Source organism: Labrus bergylta, chromosome 7 (assembly GCF_963930695.1).
Source record: "Labrus bergylta chromosome 7, fLabBer1.1, whole genome shotgun sequence".
NCBI classification, from domain to species: domain Eukaryota; kingdom Metazoa; phylum Chordata; class Actinopteri; order Labriformes; family Labridae; genus Labrus; species Labrus bergylta.
Window position 1 is genome coordinate 29,872,420 of NC_089201.1, and position 11,886 is coordinate 29,884,305.

An 11,886-nucleotide genomic window follows, 5' to 3' on the forward strand; every position below is an offset into this window, starting at 1 on the left:
ACCCAGTCAAAGTCTCCAAGTCTGGCCTCCAGGCCTTTCTATGTTGTTCATTTCTATTCAGAATTTCAGACTCCAGCATAAAATTGTAAACTGGACAGAACTTTAATGACATGTTAAATACTGATGTCATGGTGGGAGCCAAAATCAGCAGCTGGGCGTTTATTCTTTGCGCTTCACTTCAGTATGAGGCAACTGAAAACATATTGAAGAGAACTGTCCAAACCAGACGAGGGTGTTCTGTTATTGTCTACTTTATTTACAGGAAACATGTTTTTAATATATGAGCAAAGAGGGTCAGATCTGGATGAATATCACATTTGGGCTCATTTCAAAACATCTTGGATTACAGACATCCTTATCTTCACAGGACTGAATAAATCTAATCAGAGGGAGCATGCATAACTCTCTCTCTCTCTCTCACACACACCCACAACCCACATATACACACAAACACCCAGCCACACACACAATCATACAAACATCCATAATCAGAGTATAAAAACACATATCCACTATTTACTCAATTCGGAGTGAAGATTTTTCTTCTTTTCTTTTTTACAGATTTTTCTATTTTCACAGCTCAGTGTCGGTCAAATCACTCCATATGTCAATAACACCATGTATTTTTGTTTATGTTATATCTTCTTATACTAGTTAAAATCACTGGTTGGGTCACAACATCACATTTAGCACTACAATGTGGGGGTAAAAAATAGTTTGCATATTAAACAACGTATTGCACAAGTTCATGTAGTAGGAGTGAAGAGGAAAAAAAAACTTTCAAAATAAAACTCCAACTGACAGAGGTTAAAAAAAAGAAGAAAGTCCTATAAGATGGCATTGTCTGATGAAATCTGATACAATGCAATATATTTCTCAAATCTCCAAGATGTATAATGTAATTATCAATGTGAAACACACTTTTACTTTGAAGTGAGAGTCATTTTTACTTAAAGAAACGCACAATGAGAGCACCCCTATTCTATATTATTTTTCACTCCAAATAAACCTGTTGTTTCCGTTTACAAGATGTATCACATTATGTCACTCCCATCACAAACACATTATTTACACCCTCATCGTGCTGTACGTATGTTCTTGTAATGGCACAGGAGCAGGTGCTTGAACGTGTTCTTGAAGGTGGTGTTGCAAAGGGCGTAGCAGGCCGGGTTGATGGTGCTGTTGATGTAGCAGAGCCAGTAGCCGATGGTCCAGAGGGTGTTTGGGATGCAGACTGAACAGAAGGTGTTGATCAGAACCATCACGTTGTACGGTGTCCATGTGACAACAAAAGCAACCAGGATGGCCATGATGGTGCGCGTCACCTTCTTCTCCCTGGAGGATATGCCTTTCTTTTTCCACCTCGCCACGGCGTTTTGCTTTGTTACCTGGAAAGTAAAAAGTGAAATTACAATATGAGACAACATGAGACATTAGCCTCGTTTCCATTGAGCGTTCTGCTTCAGTACGGTTCATTTATTTGTCATCTTTGGTTCCTCTTGGTCTCAGCTCATGTTGGGTTCTTGTGTTGTCTGGGTTCTTATGATGGTTCTTATGATGGTTCTTATGATGGTTCTTGTGATGGTCGGGTTATATATGTCTGTTGTGTATCGTGCACTTTGGGTTCTTTTCTGTTGAATTGTATTTAATTATTTTTAGTATTTTGCATTTGTTATGTTCTTGCTGTTGTTTATGTTCTTCTGTGTTTGGTTTAGTTTGCTTTGTTCTTGTTATTGTAAACCTGTGTTTTTAAAAGGTGCTATATAAATAAATGTATTATTATGATTATTTATTTGCGTTTCCACTGTCAAAGGTCGTAAATGGTACCAAAATAATTGATCTGTACATCCCAGTTTTCTCTACCCTTATGTTGAGGTGCAAAGCATACTGATCAAAATCCAAAAGGACGGAGTTAGACAGACTGCATGCAGTTCATTGATTGGTCAAAAGAATAGTCACTTCCCTCGCAACAGTGGTAATAAAGGACCAACACAAACACATGTTTAATTGACACATGGATTTGGAGTGATTTCAAGGCTTTTTTTTGTTTTTTACAAATAATGTCAGCACGTAGCCCTGCCTCATGGACGTCCATTGTTACCCTTTGTTAACTGTATCACGTTCTTCTCCTACAAATCTACAATTCTCTTAGCAGACACTTTTATCCAAAGTGACGTACATCAGAGAGTAAGAACAACACGAGCAAGGATCTAGAAAAAAGGGAACAATGTCAGTAAGAGCAAACGATCAGCTTTGAGTCTGATTGGACACACAGGTGCTGACAGGAAGTGACCAGAGGCAAAGCACAACATGGAGGGCAGTTCTTGAGAGCTCTAATCAGTATAGAAAGCATCTTATAAGTCATCGTTATCAAACAAAAACCATCGTCATTACCATCATCATCATCAATAATATGGAGACCATCATCATTAAGTTAGTAGGTATTCATGAAAGAGCTGGGTCTTTAGCTTTTTCTTAAAGGTGCAGAGGGACTCCTTTAGCCCCGTTTCCACCTAGCAGTCCACAGTGGTACAATTCAGTATGGTAAACCCTGAACTTGCTTACGTTTCCACAGCCAGCCATACCCTGGCACCCCACGTTTGCATATGCTAAGGTTTAGCGGGTTTTATGTCAACATTTTTCATGCTAGTTAGGCATGTTAGTGTGCTTACATTTGCTATAAGGCACTACACTTAAATATTAAAGAAAATGTAGAAATAAGTAAATGTTAAGTAAAAAATTCAGGCTTTTTGGTGATGCTCTAGAAAAAGTCAAGGGTTATTGTATGCACAAAACGTTACAGCGATACAACAGTTTGTAGAGATATTTCAGTCTGGACGAATTTGGTGGACCATAGGTAACAGGTTGCAATTGCGACACAGCTGACATGGCTTGATATCTCTTAATCTGATCAATTTGGGGATTGTTAGTGTATGTTTTTATCAGCATTTACCTTTAACAGTGTCCTTGCAACCGCACGTTGTCTGTCAGCGGCGGAGTTCAGCGGGGAAGGGGGCAGTGACTGATTCAAGTTTTTCCTTCCAATTATTGACGCAGGTTCAGCAGTGTCCTTCGATGTTGACCCATTTGTGCTGTCTGTGGTGGAGTCCACTTCCTCAGGTCTGCCTTCCTTGCAGGGCCCGCTTCCATTCTGCTGCTGCTGCTGCAACATCTCCTCCTCCTTTCCACCTTCTGCCTCCTCCTGAGCCTCTTTGGTTGGGATGCAGTTGTTCTGGCTCTCACATCCGTCCTCCTGGCTGGGCTCAGGGCCTTCTCCTAGACTGGTACCCGATGTCTTCCTGCTGTCCCTCCTCATGCGGCTGCGGCTGGCCTTGGAGATGCGCCAGTAGAGGTAGATCATGATGGCTACCGGTAGATAAAAAGCCGCTATGGCCGTCCCAAATGTCACTGCCGGGTTGGAGAAGAACTGAATGAAGCACTCACCTGGCGGCACGGTTCTCATGCCCACTATGAACTGCCAGAACAAAATGGCTGGAGCCCACAGGATAAATGACAAGACCCAGGCGGCAGCAATCATCAAGCCCGCCATCTTGGTGCTGCGTCGTGCCGGGTAGCTGAGCGGCTTGGTGACGCAGAAGTAACGGTCAAAGCTAATGATGAGAAGGTTCATGACCGAGGCGTTGCTGACGACATAATCAACGGCCAACCACAGGTCACACACCACCGCTCCAAGGGGCCAGTAGCCAATCACGATGTAGACGGTGTAGAGGTTCATGGAGCAGACACCGATAATGAGGTCTGCACATGCCAGGCTGAACAGGAAGTAGTTGTTGACGGTCTGCAGGTTCCTGTTTACCTTTAGAGAAAACAACATGGAGCAGGCTGTCAGATGCTAATCTTTTTTTGTGCCATGAGATGTGTGTTTTCTCATTTTAATTAGATCACCACTCTGCACAGGGTTGCACATAATGCATCCGTGTAGCTAAAACCTTGTTGTGCTTTTCCAAGGTGTGCATGTTTGAAATAATCAATCAATAACATCTGAGATTCAAACCTTTATGGAGAGCATGACCAGGATGTTTCCAATGACGGTGATGAGACTCAGAGATCCTGCCACCAGAATGATGAGGACGATCTCCACAGTCGTGTATGTACTTTCAGAGAAGATGGTGGTGTTACCATCGCTGCTGCTGCTGTTGTGGTTGGGAGTGTGAGATGAATTCATGCTGTCTCTTTTGTTTTGGATATGCTTCTCACAGATGCTTCACACTCCAATCATATCTGCACATCACCTGTTTAACACAAAGGTTAGGAAATATTAAAACTCTTCTTGCCTTTATTTGACGTCAACTCTTTCCTCTGTGTGTGTGCATGTATCTCTCTGCACCGTTTACAGATTAAATAAATAATGTGACACTGTCATTGTGCCAACATTTGGCAGATGTTGGGAGTGTTTTTGAGCTGCTGGCTTGGCGAACAGATGAACCAATGGACAGGTGAGCAAATAAGGGATGCTGCAACTGTGTTTAAAAACACACAGTGGTTGTCCACGCTCTCATATCAGGAACAACACATTGAAACAAGTTAAAGTGGAGTCTGAAGGGCTTAAAATCTGCACACTGTGTACTGCTTTGTATCTGCAAATAATGTGTTGTAGTGTATTTAATTGAAAGATGGTTTTAGGTGCTGATCATATAGAGAGTGACTCCAAACCTTTTGTTAGCTCTTGCTTTGCTTTTAATATTTTGAACAGTTGTATATTGGAGTCACATTATGAAACACACATCTTTATTTACTTAATGATTTTTTGTCTTTTTCTAGATACAAATTGAGACTCAGAAATGCATTGATGTCAGAAATATTTGTAGTGAATTGTCCTGATGTCCTGTTTTGCTCTATTTTTATGTTTTCAATGTTTGTATGTCATTTTCATTTGGGTAAATTTTATTTGTGACAGTAAATATTCTTACTTTGTTATTTTTTTTACTGTATTTTATTTTAACTTTGTTTAATCTCTTAAGGTGAGGTTTTGAGATAAGCCCTCGCCTGCACATGTGTTTTATTTTTTATCTATTTTCTGTTTGACTCTTCTTTCAAAAAATGTGCAAATAAACTAAACTAATATTAATACTTTGTTTTTTTTCTCTTCTTCTTCTTCTTCTTCCTAAATGACCCAGAATCCTGGACTATGCTCACATTTGACCTGACAGGTTGAACTAAGCTATACTTCATCTCTTGAAAGTTCATTTTCATTTTCCATTTGGCCCTGAATATCTTATCTGTACACGAGGACCAATTCAAAAAGGGTAATCTGTTATTTGATCCTCGAAGCATAAAGGATTTGTCTCCATAACATCTCTGCTCCTTGACGTGAAATAGGTACAGCCTGGTCTGAAAATTTGATTCAGTATTGAGATGCTACGATGGCTTGTGAATTATGTCTGTTTGTCACATGTTTTATGATTAAAATGGATGTTCAGATAAACATTTATTGGCACCCTGGTTTTACCAGTGGGCAAAGGTTGTTCATCTGCGACCAATTTGAACCTTCTTTATACGTCAAAAAGGTGACATTTTGCTTTTGCTCTTCCTATCCAGCCTGTTTCAGTGACAAAATTCTACCTATTATTCAATTCCAGATTATCAAGGCACTTTGGATTAAAGCATCCTCTGAACAACACATGATGGAGCATAATGGAGATTTTGTTTTGCATTGACAATGGGTTAAGCTTTTTAAAATGGCCAACAAAAAGGCATCAAAAACCACAATTTAGCCTGTGGCAAAGCATCACTACAGTTACTTATGTTAAAGTAATGTAACACCAGGAATAGAGCTACATTAAACACAAACATAACAATGTGATTAAGTGATGTATTGTGATCAGAAAATCAATGTAAAGACACTTAGTTGGGACCATGAGGCTTGTTGCACACTGCTTGAATCCTGTAAGTGACTCCATTAAGGCCACATGATAACATCAAACTGTACCTGAAAGATGTTTCCTTCCTGCTCTTACAGTTGGATCAAACTTCATTACAGCATCTCTAACTCTATCACTCACTCATCAGAGACCCATTCTGGGCGTTTTCTGTTGCAGAGGAGAGAGAGAGCTGGCATCTCTCTCTCTCTCTCTAAATGACAATTTAGTTAAGCTATAACTCTAAGTCCTTGTCTTGATAGACTGTGATTTCTGGGTTTTAGATCAAATGACATTTTATTTACCAGATTTGTTGTAAAAAAAAAAAAGGTTTGTCCTATTGTAAGAATCAGATGTTAAAAGCTTTATATGTGATTTTTTGATCCAGCAGATGTCGCCCTTGAGCACCAGCATGAAACCAAAACAACTTGCGCTGCATTGTTGTGTTAGCATGCTAATGCTAGCGATCTTTATTATGCTGGTATCTTCACACTGCATGTAAATTTACCTGAAATGAGCGTGATCTAGAAACACAGTTAAGCAGTGAGTACAGTATGGTATTCTTCTTTTCTCTAGTCCCTCAATTAAACAACTTTTATACACGAGGGGAGGAGTCAGCCGGCCTTCCGGGCGATGTAAACAAACTGAAGATAGGACTCGGAAAACATCACAGACAGTGGGACTCGGGTGTTACACCCATTGTAGACAGTCATGACTCACAGAGTTATTTTCAGAGGATATACTTGATTTATATTATATTTAAGTGTGAAAAATCACATATAAAGCATTTAAGTAAATGCTCTCTGATCAAAGCTTTTAACACTCAACTCCTTTAAATGATGTGCTATCCATGTATGTGCTTGAATAATGTGCTAAAAAAATGTATGCAGGACTGTGATCTCCCACAGACAGCAAAATGTATAGATTAAGCCCCACTGACACCAGATATGACTCACCCTGGATACCTGGTTGGCATTGAGCAGGTAAATACACACATCATATTCAGCTCTGACATTACAAATGGAAAACAGGTTTGAAACCATTGACACATCTCAATCAGACAGAAGTGGAGATGACTGCTTATATGTTTGGATATGGGATAAGCCAGTTGACAGAAAAAAGGTAAAACATCTCTCAAAAGTAACATCCTATGAAAATAAAATATATGGCTCATGCTCTCAGATTAAAACTGCCTCTATATATGTTCTGCAGAGGAATCAACAGATTCTGCACACACTCTTATTACTGACAGTCAGACTCAACAAAACCAAGGGTCTCAAGGGGATCTATACCTTTATTGATCCCTTCAGCTTGCTCTTCCAGTGCAGCTCTCCTCTCTCCTAATGGGCACAAACTTATCAGCCAGCGTCTGCCTTAGTCAAAAACAGACTTTCCATTTGTAAATAATTCTTTGAATACACTTGATTAGGCTGTATCAGCATCAAGTCTTTGGAGGGCAAACTAATTTTTAAATCAGTGACTTAAATATCAAACACAATCTCTTTAAGTCGTTACCCTTGACCAATATAAAAGAGCTTGCAAGTTATATTTTGAATTTTGCTAAAAGATGGAGTAGAAGTGACCTTTTTTTTATTATATTCTCCAGTGCAGAAGTCTTCAGATAAACTCATCAAGTTCAACAAGTTTCCAAAACATATATGGGAAACCTAAAATGTAATAATTTCACTTTCATATTTACACTTCCATGAATATCAGTACTTAAAACTGTCTTTTCTTGGATTATTATAAACTATTTAGCGTAAGAAAAAGAGACATACTCTTGACTTTATCATCTCCAAGGGTCATTCCATTTCTCTGTGACTGGTTTAAGCATTTCTGATCATCCTTATTATTCATTTAGGATAAGCTTTTCAATCACCAGTGAACTGAAGTGTATAATGGCTTTCTCTTCCACATCCTTTACTCACTCTGATGTCAGTCGGTGATATTTTAGATCATTTCAGTTCTAAAGATACAAACGTTATTATCGTCATTGCACACACAAAATTAAAATCTCCAGTATTGTGATATTGATATTGTGATGCTGATAAGTCCATTTTTTCTTATCTGACATAATTTGTTAAAATAACAACAATACATGTTGCTTTTTTTGCTTCGTTTGAAAAGTTGACAAACCCCTCTGTCAGTTAACATTTGAAGATTTTACATAGCGCAATTTGATCACTTGAGCCCGGTGGAAAAGGTGTTACATTTGAACTCTCACTCTTGCCTTGATATTTTCCTTACAAAATGTGTTTAAATTTACAAAATAAATAAGATCTTCTGCAAAATGTAACCAATTGGGATAGCCTGACAGCTATTTCAGCATTTCAGTGTAATTTTATCTTTGGCAAAAATGCCGAAATGAAAGCTTTAAAAAAAAGTATACAATTATTTCTCTAATGCTACGTAAACAGGCCCTGAAACTTAGAATAGACAACTATTGGATTATAAGGCCTGTGCGCTAAGTATATGTATTAAAAATGCAGTTTTCAGCAGCCTTACAGCTTTGGTCCCCTCACTGCTGTTTTGCTGTTTTCCAGTCAGAATTTGGAACCCAGAGACTGTTCTTATTAAGTCTTGATTGACATCCACTTGAACGCAGACAGTGGAAAAGTTCCAGTCTTGGTTTTTATTAGATCTTAGTCCTGCATTCAGTAAACCATAACATATTACTGGACGGACTGGAAAATGGGGTGGGACTTTCTGGCACAGTACTAAACTGATTTAAAATCATCTTTGAAGGACAGAGATCACTTTGTGTTGACAGTAACTGCACAACTAAGTGTTTAAAAATGACATTTGGAGTCCCCCTAGGCTCTATTCTCGAGCCTTTTAAGTTTAATATCTACATGATCACACAAGCTCAGATTACAGAAAACAACATTATCATTAAGCACATGACTCAGAGATTCATGCAACATGTTACTTTTTGCAGGTAGATCTAGAGCAGAGTTAGATGTGCCGCCATTATGTACAGTTAGTGAAATGTTGCCATATTTTATCTTGATAATGTTTTTATATCAAATAAAAGTTGATTGCAACTGTATGCAATTAAAACTTTGTCATTGCTAAGGAGTTTAACATATATGGTTCACTGTTGAAATACATTAGAAAAAGAAAGCCTTGTGTTTCAGAAAGTTATGAGTCTGCAATGTTCTCTAAAAGCAGAGCTGAGATGACTGAGTTCAACTGAAATCATGTGGGGGGGGGGGGGGGGGGGGTTGTTTTAATAATTATTTGTATTTTCATTTGTTTGGTGTGAGCCTTTAACTACAGGCTGAATTTTAGTACTATTTTTGCATCATCATCCTTACAGACCCTCACACAACTAATTAACATCACTTTTTTTATCCGACAGGTATGTTTCTCAAATTCATTCTTATGGTCAAATAATACAACATAATATAATAACGTGAGAATTTTTTATCCCAGTGTTTTAGCTTCCCTTAATTCTCCCTTTTACAGCAGATTGGTGCTGACACTTCTGTGACAAATTTGCCAACACACAGAATAAAGTTATGTTCAGAGTGCATGGAGAAATTAAAACTCTGAAATCTGAAAAAAAGAAAATGTTTGCAGACCTGTTAGGAACATGGTAAAGTAGTACACTTGAGCCTCTTGTGGCCAAAATTACAATTACAACAACAGAGACAAATATCACTGAGACATGCCAAAAACTTTTCATACATGTTTTTGGACATGAAGGTAAAAAATAAACCCAGAATAATCCTAACTTTTGGTTTTTTTTCTTCTTGTATTGCCTTCATTTCCTACGTAAATTCTCTTTTGCACTTTGAACTTCCTTGCTACTTAAAGATGCTGCATAAATACATTTCATTTGTCTAACACATTTGCACCCAATATTATACTAACAAGCTGTAGACTAAGCTTGCATGAGGATGATTCCCATGTGATGTGGAATTGGTTGGTGCAGAGATGGTGACTGCTCCCCACATTCTCAGTAATAAGACCAACATTACTGGAGCTCCCTAATTGATATGCAGGGCTACTGGAGAGAGTCACAGAGGCAAACGGTATTTCTTTGACAGGCACAGAAACAGAGTAATTAGATCCAGCAGACACTGCCTGCAAACAGCTGTACCGGTAATCTGCTCCTAGGATATAGTACAGTAGTACTCATCAGGCAGGGGTGAGCTGAGCTTTAAAAAAGTCTGGCTTGAATTTCATGAACAAACCAACAGTCGGCTGCAGAGTTACTGGCAGATGAAATGAGGGGCTTGTTTGCAGAGATAGAAGCAGGTGTGCTAACAGAGGGTAAATAGTTCCATAAAAAAAGACGGCTTTAACAACTGCAGGGATCAAAGTGTTTTACAGATACAGACTGGGTTCAACCAGTAACTGCAACATATGTAAATGCACAACATGTATGCACACAAGATAAAAAAAACGACAGAAAGGTGCAGTGTGGCACACTGAGATTTTTAAAGTCTGAATTTAAGTTAATTGTTTTAAGGTTGAAAAGGATGTGTTATCTGCAACATTTTTTACTGAATTTGTTTTTCAATTAATTATTTTAGAGCAAATTCCTCTGATTGGCTTTTGGACTAGTTGTTGTCGGTAGGTTTGTTACACAAGTTGGTTTGGATTTCAGAGGAGTGTGTCTTGAATCTGAAGAGTGGGAAATTTCACATCGGCCTGAGCTTTGGCCTCACACAGCAGTGCAACAGAGAGAAAACCAAATGAATGTCCAATGTAGCTTCGCAGTGGAGCCAGAGTACAAAAAAAAGGGGGAAAGAGAAAAGGGACAAACATGCATAACATTTAACTTTGAAACAAGGATGAAATTAAACCCAGAGATATTCATTTCTTTAAACTAATGGTGAAGAAAGGGACACTGGAGTAGAAGAGTTAATGAGCTTTTTTTTTTTTTTTTTAAATACAATTTGATTTCATCTTGTCGGCCTTCAGTTTCAAGGGAGGAGCCATCTGTTTGAAATCTAATTTCCTTCTCAAATACAAACCCAGAGTATTCAGGGGGATTCCTCGGGAGCAGGGAGACTGGGGAATCCACAGACAGAGTCTCATCCTGGTGTCTGATTAAAACCTCTCAACTCAGGATGCACGGGCATAAAGATAAAACATTACAGGAACACTCTCAGGGGAATCATTAAAACCCAGAACTTTGGACAATTAATAGAAACTTCCTAAGGAAGTCGTGTAAAGGGTGAATTTTAATCAATATACTGTTTTAAGTGTTGCATCAAATTTCTGGAATATTTCTTGTTGTGTGTATGTCAATTCATTTAGCGTCACATTTCCATCAATATTTCAATGTTCCTGTGATAATTTTTTTATTGAAGAATGATGTAATTTTTGACTCTAAAGAATTGTAAAATCAAGTTTTTTTTCCTCCTTCACATTCGAGAAAAATCTTCACATTTAGAAAAAGAAGTCTCACCTGAATAAAGGGGAAAAGATGTTCTTCTTTCACAGGTGCAAAAAATGTAATCGACCAAATCATAACCTCCCCTGACAGATTTTAGAACCGCTTTCAAGCAGCTTTTCAGTTCTTATATCTTCAAATATTCTCTTACCTTGTCTGCTGGGAATGATGTTTCGTCCATGTTACTCTCACCTCTGTCGACACACTGAGCAGAGAGAGGAGCAGAGAGTAACCCTACGTGGATGTCGCTCCTCCTCTGACAAGAATCTGTGTGTGTGTGTGTGTGTGTGTGTGTGTGTGTGTGTGTGTGTGTGTGTGTGTGTGTGTGTGTGTGTGTGTGTGTGTGTGTGTGTGTGTGTGTGTGTGTGTGTGTGTGTGTGTGTGTGTGTGTGTGAGACAGTAAAAGAGGGAGGGAGGGGTTATAGGGGCTTATTGGTGGCTGTTGTGTTGCATCCGTTGCATCCCTTAAGCTAGGGTCGCTCATTTTAAACAAAGAAGAGATGGACAGAAACGCAGAGAGATGTTTGTTTCAGGACCTTGGAAAGCTCTGGCCTCTCCAACACAAACCCATTATTTCTCTCCTATGGGCAATATATGTAG

General features: G+C 38.7%; 1 protein-coding gene across 1 annotated transcript; it reads right to left on the minus strand.

Annotated features, from left to right (window-relative positions):
* Nucleotides 1–233: 233 nt before the first annotated feature.
* LOC110001897 (muscarinic acetylcholine receptor M2-like) lies at nucleotides 234–11,685 on the minus strand. The gene is made up of 4 exons (XM_020657454.3): nucleotides 11,438–11,685; nucleotides 4,016–4,253; nucleotides 2,954–3,817; nucleotides 234–1,388 (listed from the first exon to the last, which is right to left on the minus strand). The coding sequence occupies exons 2-4, from the start codon at nucleotides 4,184–4,186 to the stop codon at nucleotides 1,077–1,079; spliced, it is 1,347 nt and encodes a 448-aa protein (XP_020513110.2). The 5' UTR covers nucleotides 4,187–4,253; nucleotides 11,438–11,685; the 3' UTR covers nucleotides 234–1,076.
* Nucleotides 11,686–11,886: the final 201 nt, after the last annotated feature.